Source organism: Vombatus ursinus, unplaced genomic scaffold (genome assembly GCF_900497805.2).
Source record: "Vombatus ursinus unplaced genomic scaffold, bare-nosed wombat genome assembly UNPS02014935.1, whole genome shotgun sequence".
In the NCBI taxonomy this organism is placed as follows: domain Eukaryota; kingdom Metazoa; phylum Chordata; class Mammalia; order Diprotodontia; family Vombatidae; genus Vombatus; species Vombatus ursinus.
In genome coordinates this window covers 1,101,538-1,122,877 of record NW_020954713.1, presented here as the reverse complement: position 1 = coordinate 1,122,877, position 21,340 = coordinate 1,101,538, and the positions used below count along the sequence as shown (strand labels likewise).

Below are 21,340 nucleotides of genomic sequence, written 5' to 3'. Positions count from 1 at the left end.
CATTCCAGGCAGTGGTATCATCCTACATGAAGGTAGGGAGATGAGATAGAATGTTTGGGGAACCACTATCAGGCCAATTTGGTTTGGTACTCAGCTTACACAAATGAAAAGCAAGAACCAGTGCCTGCCTTCATGGAGTTTGCCTGTTCCATCAGAGATGGGGAGAGAATAAGATAACCCATAGTGTCTGAGGATGGCATGGTGTACTATGTGCCTAGCATGTAGTAGAAGCTTAATAAATGTTTATTGATTGACGGGCTGGAAAAAGTAGTTTGAATGCCAGGATTAGGAGTTTGTATTTCATCTAAAGGCAGCTGGGAGCTCCTGAACAGTTTTGAGTAGGGCAGAGACAAGTTTAGTCCTCAGGCTTAATTCATTCCTGGGCTCATACTGGAAGGCTTTCTAGGTGGCTGGACTTGGCAACAGCAGCGGGGCCTTTAAGAATAATAGCTAGCACTCATATAGCCCTTAAGGATTAAGGAATGCTTTACAAATACCTCACTTTATCCTTCAAACAATCCTGGGAGATAGGAGCTATTATGGCCCCTGATTTACAATTGAGGAGACTGAGGCAAACAGGTTAAATGACTTGCCCAGTTTCACACAGCTAGTGACTGAAGCTGCCTTTTAACTCGGGTCTTCTTGATTCCAGGTCCAGCGATTTTTCCATGGGGGCCACCCAGTTTCCCCAATCCTCCACTAACGTTCTCTGATACCTCATGGTAATAATATTAGCCAATATTTATATGACATTTTAAGGCTTGCAAAAGTCTTAACATACATTGTCCTACTTGCTGTGCATAAAGCAAGAACTGTTATGCCCATGATGGATGGAGGCACTGAGGCTGAGATTAAGTTAGTGCTCAGAGTCGCGCAGCTAGTAAGTGTCGAGACAAAACTCACACTGAAGCCCGCACTTGTTACCTCGGTGGTCGCTTGGAGGGGGTGAAGGGGGGTAATACGAATAGCTTCTCTTTCCGTGCTGTCTTTCGGAGTTTTCCCCCACCCCCGACCCCCAAACCGCTCTGTGAGCTAGGGAGTAAAGCTCAGGCTCGGAGGGGGAATTGCCCGGGGCTGATTGACGTCTCCCGGCTCCCCATCTCGTGCTCTCGTGATGCACTGAGCTCTGCTGGCTTGAACCTCAGCCTACTAAGCTTTGTTGGCCTTGGACCCCTGCCTTTCCAGGTGAAAGGGGGACGTGCGGCCCCGCCCCGAGTCCTTCAGAGGTGGTGGTGGGTGGGGGACGCGCCCTGCTACTGCGAGCCAGAAACCACGAGGAGCACAGCCAGTGCTAGTGCGAGAGCGCATGCGCACCGCGAAAAAGGGGTGCTGCGGTGGACTTGACCGCTAGGTATCAGGCGTGGGGCGCGGGAGCTGCGCACGCGCTCTTCCTCCCGCTCGTCCCGGCGGGTCGCAGATGGGGGCGCGTGCGCGTGCTCTCTGCTGGGGGCGGAGAGAGGAGTAAACTCTGAGGTCTGCTGGTCAGTCAGTCAGGCGCGGGGGAATGGCGCGCGAGTTGCTGCGGCTATTGCCGCTGCTTCTGGCGGGACTGCAGCGAGCTCTGGCCCTCAGCCTGCCTTCGACCTCGGCACAGCCCCGGAGCCTAGCCCGCCGAGCAGGTGAGTCCGGTCCCGACCTTCAGCCCCTTCCTCTTTCCCCTAGTCTCGCTTCTCGTTGTGGGGGGGGGGGGCGCGTTCTTTCGGCAACTGTCAGGTCCCGCCCCCGCGCCGGCCCTCGCCCGCCCCGCCGCCGCAGCCGGCTATTGGCCCTGGCGCCCGTCAGTCAGGGTCACTCCCCCCGCGCCTTCACATGGCTGGGGAGCTTGTGCTTCACGCGGCTCTGAGCAGACTGGGGGGAGACCGGGGGGTCGCGGACCTAGGTAGCGAGGATCCTTGTGACCATCCCCACGCCGGTACTGAAACCCTGCTTCGATGAAAAGGGCTGGACCGAATTAACCCTTATGGTCATCTGCTCCGAGGCCTCCGTTGTATGCTTTGGGAAACTGAGGCTCAGAGAGGTGAAGGGACTCGCGGTGGGTCACTCAGCTGGTCACCGGGGATCCGCTCCCATCTGGAGGCTTCAGGCGCTCCTTTTCTCCCAGCCCCCAACCCCAGCAGTCATCTTTGGGCTTCCTTATCCCCTGGGGAGCCCCAGCTTTGGGATAGCCCCGTTAGGTGGTTCCTCCTCCTCGAGAGCTCAGATCTGTCTCTTCAGTTTCCACCTGGGGCCACGCTGCAGAGCCCGGCAGGGGGTGCCCCTGTGTGGTCCTGCTTTCCCTGTCCCTTTGTTAATTGTGTCAGCCCAGCCTTCCTCCTCACATCCCTCCTTCATCTTAACCGTTATTAAGTGCCTACGAATGTAAGGCCTTGTACCAGGGGTCCAAGGGCAAAAATGGAACCCGACAGCCCCTGTCCTCAAGGGGCTTATATTCTGCATGTGCACAGATAAGTAAATACTAGATAGTTTGAGAATCACTGGAAGAATCTGGAAAGGCTTCCCTTGGAAGAAGTGGCAGCTGACTTCACCCTTGAAGAAAGCTGTTGCCCTAAGGTTCTAAAAAATAGAAAAGATGAGGAGGATAGACATTCCAGATTAAACTGCTCCCCTTTCCTAGGAAACTCAGGCCTGTTGGAAAGAGAGGCGTTCCCAAAGGTTGGTGGGCAATCATAGTACAGGCTCAGTCATTGACTCTCTCTGTGACCTTGAAGAGTTCTGTGACCTGATCTTCACTGTCTTCTGTAAAAAGGAGTGGGTTTGGATTGGGTGGTCTCTGAGGTGTGCTCTGTGTTTGCTGTTCAGTGCTCCTAAAAGCCTCCTAGACCCAGGAAAATTCCATTCAATTAAATTCAGTAAACATTTATTAAGCATCTACTGTGTGCAAGGCATTGTACTAAGCTCTGGGGATAGAAAAAGAGGCAAAAGAGAGTCCCTACCCTCAAGGAATTAATGGAAGTCTAATGGAAGAAAAAGCCCGTGGAAGAATGCAGACTCTGGGATGGCTGGGGTGAAGAATTATGTCAAAACTGGAGGGGTTGTTAAAGATCATCTAGTCTAACCCTGCTTTTACAGAGGGGGAAACAGGGCTAGGAAGGAAAAGGCATTTTGAGGAGGGGAAGCCTTCCTACACTTTTCTTGGTGCCACTCCCAAAGAACTGGGAATTGTTGGCTCCTCAGAGTGTTAATTTGCTTTTTACTGTTCCCTCTTCCCACAGCCATCCTTTTTACTAGCCTCAGAAATTATTTTGTTTGACAACTACAACTGCCTGTTGGGCTTAAAAGTTGCACCTGTTCTCTCTCCAATAAAGTTGTTGGGCTACTGCTGCCCGGGACCCCGTGTTTTATGACCTACCTTCATTCAGTTGTTTGAGATGTCCTAAGCATAGGGGAGAATGTCTGGGCCCTGCCTTCTGTTCATACAGTTAGAAAAGGGAGACATTGTACATAAAGAGTACAATGTCTCAATATAATAGGAGTTAGAGAAGTCTGGGGTCCCTCCCTGGACTGGAGATACCTTCCTTTTTTTTTTATTAATTTATTTTGATTTATTAATAATCACTTCCATATGCTTTTGAGTTTAAAATTTTTCTCCCCCTTCCTCCCCACCACCCTCCCCAAGATGGCGCATAATCTGATATAGGCTATACATTTACATTCATATTAAACATATTTTCACTTAGTGATGTTGTAAGTAGAAATTAAAACCAATAGGAGGAACCATCAGAAAGAGGAAACAAAACTCAACAGAAGAGAAAAAAATTAGCAATTGGGCTTCCATAGTTCTTTCTTTGGGTGTGGATAGCATTTTCCATCACAAGGCCTCTGGAGATGTCTTAGATCCTTGTATTGCTGGGAAGGGTTAAGTTTATCAATATTAGTCATCACGCAACGTGGTTGTTATTGTGTACAACGTTCTCTTGGTTCTGCTCACTTCACTCAGCATCAGACTATACAAGTCTTTCCAGGTTTTTCTGAAGTCAGCCTGTTCATCATTTCTTATAGCACAATAGTATTCCATCACATTCATATACCACAGCTTGCTCAGCCATTCCCCAATTGATGGGCATCCTCTCAATTTCCAATTCTTTGCCACCACAAAAAGAGCTGCTATGAATATTTTTGTACATGTAGGTCCTTTTCCCGTTTGTGTGATCTCTTTAGCCCTAGAAGTGTTATTGCTGGGTCAAAGGGTATGCACATTTTTATAGCCCTTTGGGCATAGTTCCAAATTGCTCTCCAAAATGGTTGGATCATTTCACAACTCTACCAACAATGCATTAGTGTTGGACTGGAGATATCTTCGAAGGCTCCAGAGAGGTCAGGCTAGACCATGGTGAGGAGATAACATTTGGTTTGGCAGAACTGAAGGTGACCAAGGAAATAATGAGCAAATACTGAAGAAATGGCAGCAACTGTTTAAATAGCTCTTTGGAGATATTTTGTTAATGTAAGAGGCTTGCAGTGGGAAGACAAGACCTATACTCATGAAATATCTTTAGAAAGAGCCCTGTACTGGGAGTCAGAAAGCCTGGGTTCAAGCCCCAGCTCTGTGATGAACTCAGTGGATAACCTTGAACAAATAGAGCCTCATTTGCCTTCTCTGTAAAATGAAGGAGTTGGAATAGAGATTCTCTAAGGTCCCTTTCAGGCCTAATGCTGTTATGTGGAGCTTCCTGGCTTCCTTCCTTCCTGGGTGTATGATGTGTGTTCCAGCAATATGGTGACAAAGAAGAGTGTGTGCGCCCGCATGTTTGTGTGAGTGCATCTATGTATGCATGCACTTATCCCCTTTCAGTTTAGTTAATGAAACTTGGAGAGGGAAAGCCTAGAGTCCTCTCCTGAGATCTCGGTGGGAAGGAGTCCCTCTGTGATCCATCCTTTGGCTCTCCTTGGTGGCTGGGAGATGAGGTTTGGTGGATGAGACTGTATACTTAGGTGGAATCAAGGCGGGAGACAGAGAAGGTAGGGGTGGTAGTGGTGATAATAACAGTAGACAGTAAACATTTATTACCTGTGAAGTTCCAAGCCCCCATAAAGGGAGGCTTTTTGAGGAGTTTGTTGCACTCCCTCTGGCATTCCAGTCCAGGGAGTGGCTACTGAGGGAGATGAGGAAGTTCTGAGTTAGTCTTGTATGGTGATGAGATTTCAGGTGGTGAGGAGGCAGGATAGAAAATGAAGAGCTGACAGGGTGGGATGCAACCTCCACTTGACATCAGGCTTGTCCTGATGCCAAGAAAAGAGCTTTAGTTTGTTGAGGGGCCCTGGCTAGGACTGGTGTGGGTCTTTCAGGTTGGGTAGCCTCTGGGTCATCTTGAGACTCTGATGGGGACTCTTTCCAAGCTCAGTGCTGGTAGTCTAAGCGCAATTAGCTCAGATTTGTCAGGTATGAGAGTTGCTGAGCTGGGGCTGGTTCCATTTCAGTGGTCATGGAAGCTCTTGGAGGCCACAACATCTTATTAGCTGTATCTCCCCAAACCAGGTAATGAGGGCCTTGTCCATTCAGAAAACAAATGGACTAATCCCTCCAGCTGGTAGCTTGGCTTGGCTTAGCTCTGCCTGCACTCTGACTGTTGGCTCCACCAAGTCTGAAACCTTTACTGATTTACTCTTCCCTTCACTGCACAGGGCTGTAGGGTATATTCAGGCGCCTGTTAACCCCTGAAGGGGAGAGGGTCGGGACTGGGTTAGTCCCGTTCCCTTGCCCAGTTTCCCTGGGGGCCCCTCACTTTGGGAACAGCACCTGGTTGTTGGAGAGGATATGTAGCCTGGGGCCAGTACTTTCCACTTCCCCCAAGGAAGTACAGTGGGTTCTCATTGTTTGGAAGAGTTTCTTCGAAGAGCTTTTATGAAGGCAACTGAGTTCATGAGTTTTGGGAATGGAAAGTGACTACTGGGAGCCAGGCTGAGTATATGGGGTGAGCAGCCCCTCTTCTTTGTTTCCTTCATGGAAGTCCCTCAGGCAGTTCAAGGGGCAGGTATGAAAGGTTGGACTCTAGTAGCAAGGTATTTGGAAAGTGGTATGGGATAGTCACGGACTTCTAATTCTTAGAGTTAGAAGATGTGGGGTTAAGTTCAGTCCTTGAATTATGTCAAGAACTTAAGTAACTTCCCTGATGCCTCTAACTCTAAATTCAGCCCTCAATGAAGTGAATTGGTTTGGTGATCTTCTTCTCTGCCCTGGGGTGCGTCATCTCAGTAGCTTTAATAATAATAACAGAAATGGATGTTTATAGAGCACTTTGTAGTTGCAAAATACTTTATGTATAATATTTCATTTTAGACTTACAACATTTGTGCGAGGTTACTATTATCATTATTATCAGCTAGGTATTGCAGTGGATAGAATGCTGGGCCTGGAGTCAGGAAGACCTGAGTTCAAACACTTACTAGCTATAGGACTCTGGGCAAATCACCTGACCTCTATCTGGTTCAGTTTCCTAACCTATAAAATTGGGATGATAATAACATCTCCCTCTGAGGATCAAATGAGATAATGTTTGTAAAGTGCTTTGCAGACCTTAAAGCACTATATAAGTGTTAGCTATAGCTATATTTTATTCCCTTTTTATAGCTGAAGAAACTGAGGCACAGAGAAGTGACTTACCTGTGGTTGTACAGCTAGTGTCCAGGGCAGGATCTGAACGAAGCCAGGTTCTTTAGACTCGCAGTGTAGTACACTATTTGCTGTACCACCCTGGCCCCCTCTGTTCTTGGGCAGCGCATCTAACTTTGGCATGGAAAGGTGGCCCAGCAGCTTCCCCCTCCCCAAGCCCCTTCACTGGAAATGGCATATAGTCCCAGGGAATCCTTCCCCCTTTTGTAGTAATGCTGAAGTGGCCTCAGCTGGTCAAGCTTCCACCAAGGCTCATTCAGTTCAAGTGAGCTAACCATTTCCCCCATAGGTCTCCATAATAGTCAGGCCATTCAGCTTAGAGGGTCTGTGTTGAACGGGAAAGACTATGTAATTTTGGGGAAGAGAAACTTTAGGGGAGCTGAGGTAGAAAGGGGTACACAGCTTCCAGGAGGAAAAAACCCCAGGAATCCTTCGTTGCTGTCAATATTTCTATATTTTATTCTCATTGGATTTGACTTAAGGAAGGAATATCATTCACACTCAATTGAGTATGGAAATCTATCTTACCTACAGGAAAAGAGGGGGGAAGGGGATAAGAGGTGGGGATGATAAAGGGGAGGGCAGATTGGGGGAGGGGGTAATCAGAAGCAAACACTTCTGAGGAAGGACAGGGTCAAAAGAGAGAATAGAATAAACGGGGGTGGGGGGTTAGGTTAGGATGAAGGGAAATACAGTTAGTTTTCCACAACATGACTACTATGGAAGTGTTTTGCTTGACTAAACACGTATAACCTGTATCGAGTTGCTTGCCTTCTCAATGACGGTGGGTGAGGAGGGAGGAAGGGAGAAAATTTAGAACCCAGAGTTTTAAAAACAAATGTTAAAAATTGTTTTCACATGCAGCTGGGGAATAAGATATACAGGAATGGGGTATAGAAATTTATCCTGCCCGACAGGAAAGTAGAAGGGGAAGAGGATAAGGGAAAGGGGTGGGGAGATAGAAGGGAGGGAAGATTAGGGGAAGAGGTATTCAGAATGCTCGCTGTCAGGGGTGGGGGAAGGGGGGAGATGGGGAGAAAATTTGGTACTCAAAATCTTATGGAAGTGAATGTCAAAAAACTAAAAATAAATTAATATTTCTACATTTGCAACAAACTCATTTATAATTAATGAAGGTCTAGCTTTTCCAGGAGAAAGTAGTGAGGCCCAGGACATTATTTTGTTATTTATTTATCTGTCCCTCCAGCCATCCATTCTGTCCTTCCTTGTCTTCTCCTCTCCCTTCCTCCCCCTCCCCTTGCCATTTTAGAGATGATAATCCAAGAGGAAGAAAGCTTGGAACTGGTATGTAGTAGAACCAGGAGTCAAAGACAAGGGCTTTTGATTCCACATCAGGCTCCCACTCACCCCCACTGTGTTTTCTGTCTCATCGCCATCCCAGCAGTGCTGCTTTGGCCTGGCCTGGTGGTGCCCTGTTATCTTGGTCTTCTTTTCACTTGTGTCTCAGGTACCGAGGAGCCACGTCCACCCTCTAAGTTTCCATGTGGTGGTAACATCTATATCCCCTCTGAGTGGCTGTGCGATGGTGACAAGGACTGTTCTGATGGCAGAGATGAAACTCATTGTTGTAAGTGGACTGTACAGGCCTGGAATGGTCTGGGCTGGAGGTCACCCAGCCTGGAGCAGGACTGAGCTGAACCAAATTGTATAGGTACCCCTTTCCCCCTTCTGGCTCCACAGTTTTTTATGCTACACTTGTTTGTTTGCTAACTGCTCTCAGGCTAGTAAAGGATTATGTTTGTGTTATGGAGAAAGGAGTAGAAGTTTCTATCAGGATAATGTAGACTAATCCAAGAAGGCAGGGGTTAATCACTTTACAAATTCTGGAAAGTGAAATCTATTTGGGGCAGAGTAAGTGGGTACCATTAGTTAGTTATATCCCTATAGATTACAGTGGTCTGAAGAGTGTCCAGTATTAGTCCTCCTTCATTCCACTCACTAAGGCCATCTCACCTTTCCCTGGACCCCAAAGTGTTCTCTCTCTCTCTTTCTCTCTCTCAGCTGCCAGTGACATCCTAAGACTTGGGGAAAGATTTCAGTTTTCACCATAATTCCTTTAGCCTGTAGCGTGATTCTGCTATAATTTAATCTCCATTAGGGTGATCTATAACCTTTCTTCTTATCTGTGAACAGGGGCAGAGTCTTGTGCCCCTGGGGAGAAGAGGTGCCCTTCTGAGACGTGTTCCCCAGTCAGGTGTGAGGGACCTGAGTGTGCTGACATGTGGATTGAGGCCAGCTGCCCCCCACCTCCCTGCCTGGCTGAATACCGATTTTGTGACAGAGTCAACGATTGTCCCAATGGCACAGATGAACGGCTTGTGGACTGCGAGAAGCGCCGTTCGAAGATGTCCTCACTACCGTGCACCAGGCAGGAGTTCCAATGTGCCTCAGGAGTGTGCATCCCACATGTATGGGTGTGTGATGGACACCCAGACTGTGCTAGTGGCAATGACGAACTTCAGTGTGGTGAGTGTGCATGTGTGCTTGCAGATTGTACTCTTTCAATCAGCTCGAGAACCAGAGAGAGGGAGAACTTAAGAGCCGTATGCCTTGGGTGTCCCAGGAAGGAGAGACTTTCAGAAGCCACTGTGGGATTCATCCTTTGACTTGGGTGGCAAGATAGGGACTGGACAGTAGCTTAGAAAAGCGTGAGTAGAATGATGATGGGAAACGGAGGAAATGTGGGTTGTCTTCCAGTCCCAGCCAGCTTCAGTGCCATGGGCCATTAATTGAGAGAGTTGAGAGAGAGACTCCTGAAATCTAGATCTGGACAATGATGGCCTGGGTCCCTCAGGCTGCTGGACTCTGGTGCATCCCTAAGGTTAGAGACATCCTCTGGAACACTGACGAGGGTAGATTTCCCCACCCAGCGACTGGCCCTTTGGTCTCAGATGTAGCCAGCCTTAGTCAACAGTCAGTAAACATTTATTAAGCACCTACTACTTATGTGCCAGGCACTGTGCTAAGCACTGAGGATATAGATGTGAAAATGTGCCCTCAAGGAATTTATAATTTAATAGGGCAAGCTGAAAGGATGCTGAAAAGCTTGGGGGTGGGGAGGAGCACCTGATTTGGGGCTACAGGGGCTAAGTTGGTCAGAGATGTCCCGAAGTTGTTCAGCCAAGTGAGAAAGGAGATGTTCTGAGCTGAGCTGCCTCCCTAAGGTGGGGGTTTGGGAGGGTGGTTGGAGTTCATGGCTCACCCCCCCACCTCCAATCAGAGGGACAGAGGGTAGTGATGAGGTGAAATCCCACAGCAGGATGATGAGGTCTTCCCAATAATGAGCTCCCTGAGGCATGGTGGAAAAGTCTGTCAGAGAAGTCCCAAAGTGAAAGACAGGAGATTTCTATAGGGACTGAGGCTCCCTCTCCCCCCAGGGCTGCTGACCTGAGGCAGCTTGGTTTCATTGCAGGGACAACAGGAGCTCCCAGCAATCAGGCTACCACCTTAGCTGTGTCTCTCACCCCAGGTAATGGGAGTGCTATCCCTTCAGGAAATCAGAGTGCCAGTGGGATAACTATGGCCACTGGTAAGTATCCCTAAGTATAGGCAGCATCTCTGCTCTGTCAGCTTTCAGAATATTGGTTCCATCAAGTCTGGAACCTTCATGGCTTCCTTGTGATGCCTCACCCTATAGTAGCAGGTATAGATATTTCTTTGCTGTGGGGAGGTTGAGGGCTGAGGTGGCCATAGCCTCTTGTGCATCCTGTGAGGAGCCTTCACTGTGAGAGGTGGGCCACTAGCTGCTGGACTGGATGGTCCTTCCTCCTGCCTGGGCTAAGGGCCAGCAACCTCTCTCTCCTGCCAGGAAGCACGTGGAGTCCTTAGCCTTTGGAACAGTTTCTCTGAAGAGGCCCTGGCACCTCTTTCTCTGCCAGGGGTGGGGGTGTAGAGAATGCTGTAAGGCATCTCTTTGTGGCTTCCTTCAGGGACTTCCTTAGCCCAGAGAGAGGTGGAAGGGCCAAGCCTAGGGAGGTGAGATGAGGGGATCGTGCGATGTACTGACTTTGAAGTGTCTGCCATGACTGTGCCTAGTGGCCTTGGGCAGCCTCTTTTCCTTTTCTTGCCCTCCATGTTGTCCTCTTTAAAATCACTTAATTTTCTCTAAGGTCCTTTCCAAACCAAAAATTCTCTGAGTCCTTGATTCCTTCTCTGAGTCTTTGATTCTCTTCTTGTCCAACTGTCTTGTTCCAGGCAGAGATGGGCACTAAGTCAGACAATAAGTGTTGGTAGAGTAATGATGGAGGACAGAGGCAGTGATGGGAGTGGGGGGAGGCTGCTGATTCCCATTCCAGTCTCACGGTGACGGACCTGGTGGGGAGCTCCAGCTGGGGGAGGTGTGTCCACACCTGACTAGCTCTGGCTTGTACTGCTCAGGTGGCATCTCCAGGCTCAGAAATGCAAGAAGCCTTCGATCCCTTTAGCTCTAGCTGTAGCTGACCATGGGGGCTAAGGCTTTCCCTCCTCTTGGGTGCTGCTTCTGTTTCAGGGGTGACACAAACTCCTGGAGATCAGACCACTGCCCCAGGACGTGGAAGCCTCACACCTTCAGAACGACGAAGTGCGTATGGCCTGGTCATGGCAGCAGGTGAGGCCCCTTGGGCTGGTAGCGTGGCTGTGCTGCTCTGTCTGTGTTGTGACTTAGGAGTCTTGCAGGCCATCTAACTGGACCCCATTCCACAACAACCTCAACAAGCAGTCATCCAGCCTGTGCTTAAAGACCTCCAGGGAGGAGTGACACACCTTTTGGGGCAGCCCCTTCTCCTTTCTGGGAACACTTTCCTGGCATCTAAGCATGGTTTGCTCTGACTTTTGTCCATTTCTTTTATTTCTGCCTCCTGGGAGAAAGTGAAAAAGTTCAATCCCTTATCCACATGCTAGCCCTTCCAGTCTCCCCTGGCATTTCTTGTTTCTAGGCTAAACATTTCTAGTTTCCTCAACAAATCCTTCTGAGGTAGCTAGGTCACAAGTGGTTAGAATACTGGACTTCAAATAAGGAAGCCTTCAGTTTGAACCCTGGCTCAGACATGTATTCAGTGTTGACCCTGGGCAAGGCACTTTAGAAAAACAAAACAGCAACAACAAAACCCTTTTCCTGCTTCAATTTCCGCAACTATAGAATGGAGATTATAACAGCACCTACCTAACAAGGTTGTTGTGAGGATCAGATACCAAATATCAAAATATTTGGAATACTCTGCAAACCTTAAAGCAGCAGTATATCCATATTAGCTATTCTCATGATCTCCAGGCCTTTTACTGTCCTGATTTCCTTTCTCTGGACACTCCAGTTTGTCAGTATCTTTCCTTCACTGTGGTACCCAGAGCTGCCCTCAGTATTCCAGATTTGGTCTGACCAGTACAGAGCACACAAGACTAGCTCTTGCTAGGCGTCCTTGGGACCTTGGACATCTCTGAATGTTGTCTGACATCACATTAGCTGTTGGGGCTGCTGGAGCACATTGCTGTCCCATTAAACCTTCAGGCCACTGAAACCTCCAGATCTTTTCAAATGAACTGTTCTCAAGCCTGCTTCACCCATCTTGTACTGGGGAAGTTGGTATTTTGAACTCAAGTGTAAACCTTTTCATTTATCCCTCTTAAAATTCATCTTATTAGATTCAGCCCAGCATTCCAGCCTGTCAGGGTCTTTTCTATCCTGATTGTCATCTGATGTATTAGCTTTCCCTCCCAGCTTTATGCCGTCTGCACATTTGCTAAGCATGTCTTTTTGCCTTTATCCAAAGCACTGATCGCACAGGCCCAAGCAGAGACCCCTAGGCCACTTGACTGGAGAGATTTCTCAAAGTTTACATGGAGCCATTAACGACTGCTTTTTAGGTTTATCCATTCAGCCAGTTCCATGGCTACCTTACTGTGTGATCGTCTGACCCACATCTCTCTGTCTTCTCCACAAGCAGGGTACAAGACACTTTGTCTTGTCAAATATGTTTTTTTTTTAAATGTCAGGTAAGCCGTAACAGTCTAGTAGCTGTTAAAAAAGCAACTGAGATTAGTCTGCCATGATCTATTGATGAAGCTGTGCTGCTTCTTTGTGATCTCAACGTTCACAAAGCATCCCTTTCATGACATGCCCTAGACTTTCACCAGGAATCAGAGTTCTGTTCGTTGGCCTGTAGTTTGTCAATTCCATTCTCTGGCCCTCTTTTGACAGTCAGCCCACATCTGCCCCTCTCTGGGCCTGTAATAGCTTCCCTGTTTGCCCCAGTCTCTCAGAGATCAGGACTAGGGCCTCAGCCTTCCATCTGTCCATCCATTCATTCCCTCCATCCCCACTTCTGCTGCCTGGTGACCTAAAATCAGGCAGGCATTTTCCTTCTGTCATCTCCCTGCTTAGCTTGGGTTTCAGCTCTCTATTAGCCATTCCCATCTGATGCTTATTCTTCTTGGAGGAAGGCAACATGTAGAAGGTGCAAAGCCTTCTCTGGTGGAGGATCAGGGAGGGGCTCCATGATGTCCCTTTCCTATCCTCCCCCCAACCTCCTGTCAGAGGGAGGAAGTGGCCCCAGGGGCAAAGGGGCCTGAGGAAAGGTCAGTTTTAGAGTTGATGTCATCTTCCGGAATGCAAAGGAAGTTTCTGGAGAATATGAAGTCTGGGAAAGTATTCTGGTTGGAAATGTTCTTGGCTTTCCCACCAGCTATAGCTCTTCTGCCCGTTAGTGCCCAGTGTGCTCTCCCTGCGGGCTAATGCCCCCTGTTTATATTTATCCTCCATTACATTCTTGAAACCTGGACTAAGTCCCTCCTTCCTGCTCTGCCCCATGGGAACAGCTCCCTCTTCTGCTACCTCTCTGGGAGTCTTGGGAGTTCCCAGCCTTCAGAGCAGTGTCTGTTAGGAGCCTAAAGTGACCTTTGCTAGTGTGCCCTGGGGATTGTGGGGTAGAGAAGGCACCAGAGCAAGGCTGAGGGTAAGGTGCACTTGCCCTGTGCCTCTGATGGTGGTCCTTTGGATGACCCAGAGGATAGATGTGGTGATGGTAGTGTGGGGCAGGAGAGGTGGTGAGCTCTACACTTGGAGTCGAAAGGCATGGGTTCAGGTCCAGGCCCTACCAGGAGTCTGCCATGTGGCATTGGGCAGGTGACACCTTTCTCCAATCTTTATTTCAATCCTTCATAAAATAAGGGGGTTGGACCAGATTTTCTTTAAGATTCTTTCCAGGCTGACCTTTTCTGAGTCTTTGACTCTTTTCCTTTTCAGCTGCCCTGAGTGGAGTTCTGGCTGCTGCCTGTCTCCTTGTATGTTGCCAGACGTGGGCTCAAGTCCGGTGGCGCCTCCTCCCCCAACCAAACTTGGTGGAAGCTGTGAAGGAGTCATTGCTGATGCCTGAGAGAACACCTTCTTCCTTAATCTGAGGGCCAGCTGCTTGGCCTCCAGAATGGCTTTTGGGCCTGCAGGTCCATTGTGAAACTGGCCCAGACCTCCCTGGGGCTGAACCAAGAGTCCTCCAGGAGGGGAAAAGCAAAGGGAGGTGGGGGAGAGAGACAGTTAGCTACACAGAACACTCTTTTCCATCGGTCTCCATCACAAGCTACCTCTCTTTTTAAGGCAGCCAACAGGTCCTGACCTTGTTGCCTTTTTCTGCCACCCTGGGAGGCACTGCATCCGGCCCCCCTTGGATAGGGCCGGATGGGTGTGGATCCTGGTTCCCTCCAACAGAAGACATCCTGCCTGCATGGGGGTGGGGTGGGAATTGGCCATTTGCTCCTGAGGTGGTCACACAGCCTGATCACTCACTCAGGCAGCTGGTTTCAGGAGCTGTGCGCTTTGGTGAGCAAGGCTGGGTGTCCCTGGTGTTAGTCACAGGGCAGGTGATGCCACAGGGGTGTGACACTCTGTTCAGCTGCCAGGTGGGCTGCAGGTGAGGGAAGCACAGCCTCAACACTTAGAATGATCTGCAGTTCAGTAATTAAAATAATTTCTCAAAACTTAAGACCTTTCCTCCAGTCTGTCTCCTGAGCTCCTTTCTGCATCTCCCCATGGAAGAAAAATCTGACCTAGAGCTCATGGGCAGTAGGGAAGGATGCAAGAAGAGAAAAAATTTACATCCTCCTTTGGGCCAGTGGAGTGTCACATGGGGGAGGGGACTAGATGGTCTCAGGTTCTAGGAGTGTCTGTTAATGGTTCCCCACCCTCTTCCCTTCATTGTAAGAAGTTACAGTTGCAACCCAAACTCAAGCCAGGCAATTTGAAGGTAGCAGTACCTTTTACTGCAGACAGAAAGGAAAATAAGAGGCATAGACGTTTAAGTCAGGTTGACGTAGGTTCATAAGAATCACTCCCGTTTTGATTGCACAGTAAGGTATGCAAAGTACTTTCCCCATAGTAATCCATTAGGTAAGTAGTACAAGTGTTATTATTCCCATTTTTTGGACAGGGACACCGAGGCCCTGAAAGGTTAGATGATTTATTTGTTGGGGTCATGCAGCATTAGAATTGAAATTTGAATCCTGATCTCTTGACTGCAAATGTGTTTACCATATTTCCTCTCATTGAATTGAAACCCCTTGAAAGGGATCTTTGAAAGCTAGTTCAACTTTCCACTCCAGATGGTAATTCCATTGATAGCATCCCTGCTAGGTAGGAGGAAGCAGGGTGGCATGTGGAAGTCAGAGGGTCTGGGTTTGGGGCTCGCCAGACTTGCTTGGCTTTGCCATTGAAATCGTTTGACCTCAGCCAAGTAACCTGGAGTCTGTTTCCTCATCTGTAAAGTGAGGGCTTGATTTAGAGTCAAGTCGGCATTTATTAAGCATCTACTATGTACAAGGTAATGTAATAGGTACTGGGGATAAAAAGACCAAATTGAAAAACAAGGAATTTACTGCTGGAGGGAGACAATACTGAATCACAAGAGTTAGGTGAGATCTTGGGGACCATCTAATTCAATCCATGCCCAGCAAGTGGTCATCATGTCTTTGCTCAGACCCCTAGTGAGAGGAGCCCCTAAGGCAGCCTGTGCCCTCAAAGAGCTTGCAATCTAATGGAGGAAGCCAACACGTGGAGAAGTCAATTCTGTGTAATTTCAAGGGAGAGGGCTTTCCTAGGGTCCATCAGGAAAGGCTTCTTGTAGGAGGTGGCACCCAAGCTGACCCTTGAAGGAAACTAGGACTTTTTCAGGGTGGGAATGCATTCCAGGCATGGATCAGGGAGGGGAAGAGAAATGGTGACCGCCTATGTGCAGGCATGGAGATGGGAGGTGGCATGTTGTGTTTGGGTATCAGTAAGCCAGCTTATTGGAAAGCATGAAGTAATATGAAGTTAGTCCAGAAAGGTAGCAGGAAGCCAGATTGAGGAGGAATTTAAATTCCAGCCTTGTACTTTATCCTAGGGGCAATAGGGAGCTTTTGAAGATTTTAAAAGTAGGAGAGTGACACGGTTAGGCCTATGTGTTAGAAATAGTAATTTGGTGGCTCTAGGGAAGATGGAGAGAGTGGAAAGACCAATTAGTAAGCTACTGCCAGAGCCTCGGTGGGGACATTGATGAAGGTCTGAACGAGGATGGTGGCTGCATGAGTGGAGAGGAGAGATGTGTGAAGGGGAATTAGTATGATTTGCAAAATGACTGGATATGTCAGATGAAGGAAAAGGGAGCGTCAGGGATGACCCTAGGCTTTCAAACCTGGGTGGCTGGAAGGATGGTGCTGCTCAGCAGAAATGGGGAGTTGGAAAAGGGATGGCTGGGGGAGAAGGTTTGGGTGAGGGGAAGGATCGTGGCCCATACTGAATCGTGAGTATTCACTGGAGCCCATGGGGTGAGGGACCCACAGGAGAGGTTTTGGGAAAATATCCCTGTCTCCTGGGACTTTTGAACCCAGACAGGGACTTCAAGCTGAACAGAAGCAGGAGTGTTCAGGGGGGCTTTTGCTCAGGGATCCTGCCTCTGCCAATTCACTCACCGTGTGACCATGGGCTACTTAACCTCTGGTTCCCGGCTTCTTCATTGAGAATTCCAGGGAACTGTCAGCCCACTGTCCTCTGGCCTGGTCTGACCACTTGTGTTCAGAGTACCTCATTTTAGGAAGTACACTGATAGCCTGGAATATCCAGAGGAAGGCAGTCAGGATGATGAAGATGTCTGCGATTATACTGCATGAGGAGTGGTTGAAGGACCTGGGAATATTTAGCACCTAGAAGAGAAGGCTTACTGGGGCTGTGATGTTTGTGAAAGAGAGTTTTGACTTGTTCTGCTTGGTCTCAGGGCAGACCCAGGCTCAGTGGGTAAAAGTTGTAGGAAGGCAAAGTTAGAATTTGCCTAAAGAAAAATGTTCTAAAACTGAGTTATCTCAAAGTGAAAGGTGTTTGCTTGGGAGGATGTTTCCCTTTCCTGGTGGTCTTCAAGAAATAGCTGAATGAGCAGTTGAAGGGTATGTTGAGGGGATCCTTGCGGAAGTCCAGGTTGGACATGTTGGTCTCTGAGGTGCCTCCCAATTCTGAGATTCTCTGATTCCAGTGGGTTCTGTTTTACACATGTGATCAGTCAATCAATAAATGTTTATTAAGTACCTGTTATATGGTGGGCACTGCTAAGGAAGGTAGAAGACAGTCCCTGCCCTTGAGGCTCTCACAGTCTAATGAGGGTGACAGCATGCAAACAATTGTGTACAAACAAATTACATATAGGATAAACAGGAATAATCAACAGAGGAAGGGCACTGGAATTGGGAGACTGGGAAAGGCTTCCTACAGAAAGTGGGATTTCAGCTGGGACTGGAAGGAACTGAAGATATAGGTGAAGAGGGAATGCATTCCAGGTACAGGGACATCAGTAAAAATGTGTGGAGTCAAGAGATGGAGTGTCTTGTGTGAGGGTCAGCATGGTTGTCTTGAATCAGATGCTGCTGGGATGTCCTGGCATTTGGGAGGGAGGATTAGGACTGAATATATACATCTCAGAGCCATCTTCACAGAAGTAGGATAATGTTTGGGAACAGATGAGATCACCCAGAGAAGGTCCCAGCTCTAGATAGGTGATCCTGTGGTCATCCAGCCTCCAGGGTTTGAACATTTCTAGTGATAAGAAAACTCATCATCCTCTAAGGCAGACCATTTCACAACCTTCTGTGTTGGAATGGCCTTCAGAAAGCCAACCCATACTGGCCCAAGAATCCCCTTGTTCAGCACACCTGGCAAGGGGTATCCAGCCACTGCCTGAAGGCCTCCGTCCAGAGGCAGCCTGTTCACATTTGCATGGCTCTAATTATTGTAGCAATCTCATGGTGTTTGTCATGAAGGTTAGATAATACAGGGCATGCAGAGTGCTTTGTGAACCTTCAAAATCCATTGTTTTACAGAGGCAGGGTGGCAAGGTTTATTTGACTTGTTTCCTCTGCTGTAAAATGAACAGCTTAGTCAAACTCAAGGGTTCTTATATTTTGCTAGCTGTATTTCAATATAATGGGTTTCCTTTGTCATCTTACATATTGTATACATTTAAAACATTGTTCTGAGAAGGGTTCCTTAGGCTTCACCAGATTGCTAGAGGGATCCATGACTTGAGGTTAAGAACCCTTGGTCTAGGATGACCTCTAGACACCCTTCCAGCTCTGATAGTCTCACTCTCATGACCTCGTACCATTGTGTTGGTGACCACTTATGCATCTACTCAATTTCTGCCCTACTGGAGCAACAGGGAAGTTGACAGTCTCAACATAATGGGAGTTACTTCTGGTACATGGAAGAGAATCGGGGAGAAAAACCCATTGTCACAAGGGCCAGATGAGCAGAAAGTTATGAACCTGCCATGTCCTCTATGGACACTGGGGGTCCTCAGAACCCAGGCTTTTTCGATGCAAGATGGTATGGTGTCCAAAATACCTGACTTAGAGGTAGGAGATATTTAGAGTCAAATCCAAACAAGAGGGCCAGTCCCCCAGTGGATGACCGTGGCCAAATCACTTCTCTTGTCTTATTCGCAGCTTCCTCATCTGAAAAACGGAAACCATGATAACCTGTTATACCTACCCCATTGGGTTGTTATGGGGATGAAATGAGAGAATATGGTGCTTTGCTGGCCTTCCTTGGTTACTATCCAGTTCACTCGATAAATAAATATTAAGGTAATTAATATAGCACCTGTTAGGCTGTGTTAGGGACACAAGTACAGTGAATGAAGTAATTAAAGGATCAGATCCCTCCCATTGGACTCAGTCCTCTTGAGTTAATAGCCATTTTCAAGATAGGTCCAATTGTTAGGAGCTTAGATCAAGCTGAAATCGACCCTCTTTGTGACTTTTACCAACAATTGAGCTTACTTTTGTCCTTGGGATGCTCTCAGTTTCAAGATAGATGCCTCTCATCTCCTCCCTACTCCACCAAGATTTGAAAACTAGAATGAAAATCATCTCCTGCTGAAGAAGTAGATACATCATTGGACTTGAAGTCAGGAAGACCTGAATATAAATCTGGCCTCAGGCACTTGGCTGTATGATCCTGGGCAAGTCACTTTCCCTCCCTCTGCCTCAGTTTCCTCACATGTAAAATGAGGAATAATAATAATAATAATAATAATAATGATAGCACCTACCTCCCAGGATTGTTATGGGGCTAAAAATGAAATGATAATTGTAAAGCACTTTGCAAACCTTAGAGTATCATTTACATGCTAGCTATTATTATTATTTTATTATTATCTAATTTTCTCCAAGCTAACCACTCCCAGTTTCTTCATCCAAACCTCCTATGACATAATTTTGAAACCTCTTATTATCCTGGCCTCCTACCCTGGGGATCTAGAAAGAACAGAACTAAATATTTTAGGTGTGGTCTGACCAGTGGGACTATCACCACCTCCTCCTCCTAGAAACGAATTTCAGATTTTGTTGTTGCTAGGCTTATTTCTCCTCCTTCCCACTTCTTGATTTTTCTTTTTCCAGTTTCCAGAAGGAGGTTGGCCCCTGTCCAGCTAAGATTCTCAGTTCTAATCTTGTTAACAGTAAATCTTTTAAAAAATTTTTCTCGGCTGTTTTCCCATTTTTTCCCCACTCCAGAATGCCTCATTCCAGTCATCACCACCTCCTCCCCAGGAGTAAGTGGCCTAGTGTTTCCATCTGTCCTGGAGGAAGGAGAGAGATAGGGTTTGGAGATTGATGCAGAGTGTGGAGGTAAGATTCAGTATATGAGGCTTATTCAGTATTTTGGGCGGGGAGGAGAGGGAGAGGATTTTTCTAGAAACAGGTGATGGGAAATGGGGGTGGTGGTGTTGAATGAAATGTTCTTTAAGGTCCCTTTTAGCTATGACATTCTGTGATTTTTATATACCAAGTGTTAAATGACTAATATAGACATTAAATACCAAAGGAGTTTAGAAGGAGAGATTACTTTTAATGAGTACAATCCAGAAAAACTTCACAAAGGAGTCAAGATTTAATCTGTGCCTTGTAAGATAGTGAGAACATTAAAAGGTAGAGATAGTGGTGTTAGGGGCTAGAGGTTGTTGGGTATTTCCAGCAGAGGAAAGTTGTTAGCTAAATAAAACACCTCAGGAAAGTACAAGATATATTTGAAGAATGACCAGTAGAACAACTGGTTGGAGATCAGGGTTTATGAAGAGTAGGAAATCAGACTGGAAAGGTAAAAGGACTGGGGAGGACCTTGAATACCAAACCAGAATTTGGCTTCTTTTTGGAAGTCAGTGGAGAACTATTGAAAATTTGGAGTAATGGAATGACCCAATCAGAACCATGCAATAAGAAGACTGAATGAGAGAATCTGTCATGGTCCCTGTCCCTTCCCTGATCAAGTCACTTCCCTGGCCACCACTCCCCTCTAACCCTATCAGAATGATAGTTCCTTGATAACAGAGTCTGTCTTGCTTTTTGTATTCACCAACTCCTGGTTGCTCCCTCCTCCCTTGTTTTCATAATACTGTTTTCTCCTGTATTTCATTGTATTGTATTCTGACTGCTCCTTTTCTGTCTCCTTTATTGGATCTTCATCCATGTCATACCTTTTAGTCACTAATATCCCTCAAGGCTCTATCCTGGACTATCTTCTCTTCTTCCTCTATATTATCTTGCTTGATGATCTCATCAGCTCCCATAATTTCAATTATTATCTTTAGGCAGAGGACTGCCAGATTGATATATCCAGCCCTTGTCTTTTTCCTGCACCCCAGTGTTATATTACCAATTGCCTCTTGGACATCTCAACCTAGATGTCTCATTGGTACCTCAAACTCAACAGGTCCAAAACAACTCATCTTTTCCCCCAAAACTCTTCCAGCTTCCCAACTTTTCTCATTGCTGTTGAGGATATCTCCACCCTCCTGAGTCATCCAAGCTTGCAAACCTCAGTGAGATGACCTCCTTCTTATTCAGATTCACCCCACTTATCTAATCTGTTGTCAAATCTTATTCTCTCATCTTCGCATTTCTCTACTCACAGAACCACCACTCTGGTTAGTATAGGCCCTCATCACCTCTCACCTGGACCATTGCCTCAAGTCTCTACCCCACTTCAATCCATCCTTCACTCAGCTAAGTGCAGGTGTGACCTTGTCATATTCCTACTCAATAAGTTCCATTGACTCTCTATTACTTTCAAGGTCAAATGTAAAGTCCTCTGGTTGGCAGTTAAGACCCTTGATAACCTAGCTAGCCCCTTCTTACCTATCTTCCCAGTCTTCTTATACTTTACTCTTCTCCCAGCATTCTGTGACCCAGTCACATTGGACTCCTTGTGTTCTTCACGCA

At 47.2% G+C, this 21,340-nt stretch overlaps 1 protein-coding gene across 1 annotated transcript; it reads left to right on the top strand.

Moving 5' to 3' along the window:
- The first annotated feature begins 1,469 nt into the window (after positions 1-1,469).
- Positions 1,470-14,590, top strand: CD320 (CD320 molecule). Its single transcript, XM_027844241.1, has 6 exons — positions 1,470-1,619; positions 8,079-8,198; positions 8,765-9,097; positions 10,044-10,160; positions 11,121-11,219; positions 13,851-14,590. Exons 1-6 carry the CDS (start codon positions 1,505-1,507, stop codon positions 14,003-14,005), a joined length of 939 nt encoding a protein of 312 aa, XP_027700042.1. The 5' UTR covers positions 1,470-1,504; the 3' UTR covers positions 14,006-14,590.
- The last annotated feature ends 6,750 nt before the right edge of the window (positions 14,591-21,340 follow it).

Coding starts and splice junctions, on each gene's coding strand:
- CD320 (XM_027844241.1), top strand. CDS start 1,505: ATGGCGCGCGAGTTGCTGCGGCTATTGCCGCTGCTTCTGGCGGGACTG. Junction 9,098..10,043: donor CAATGACGAACTTCAGTGTG/GTGAGTGTGCAT, acceptor GTTTCATTGCAG/GGACAACAGGAGCTCCCAGC. Junction 10,161..11,120: donor TGGGATAACTATGGCCACTG/GTAAGTATCCCT, acceptor CTTCTGTTTCAG/GGGTGACACAAACTCCTGGA.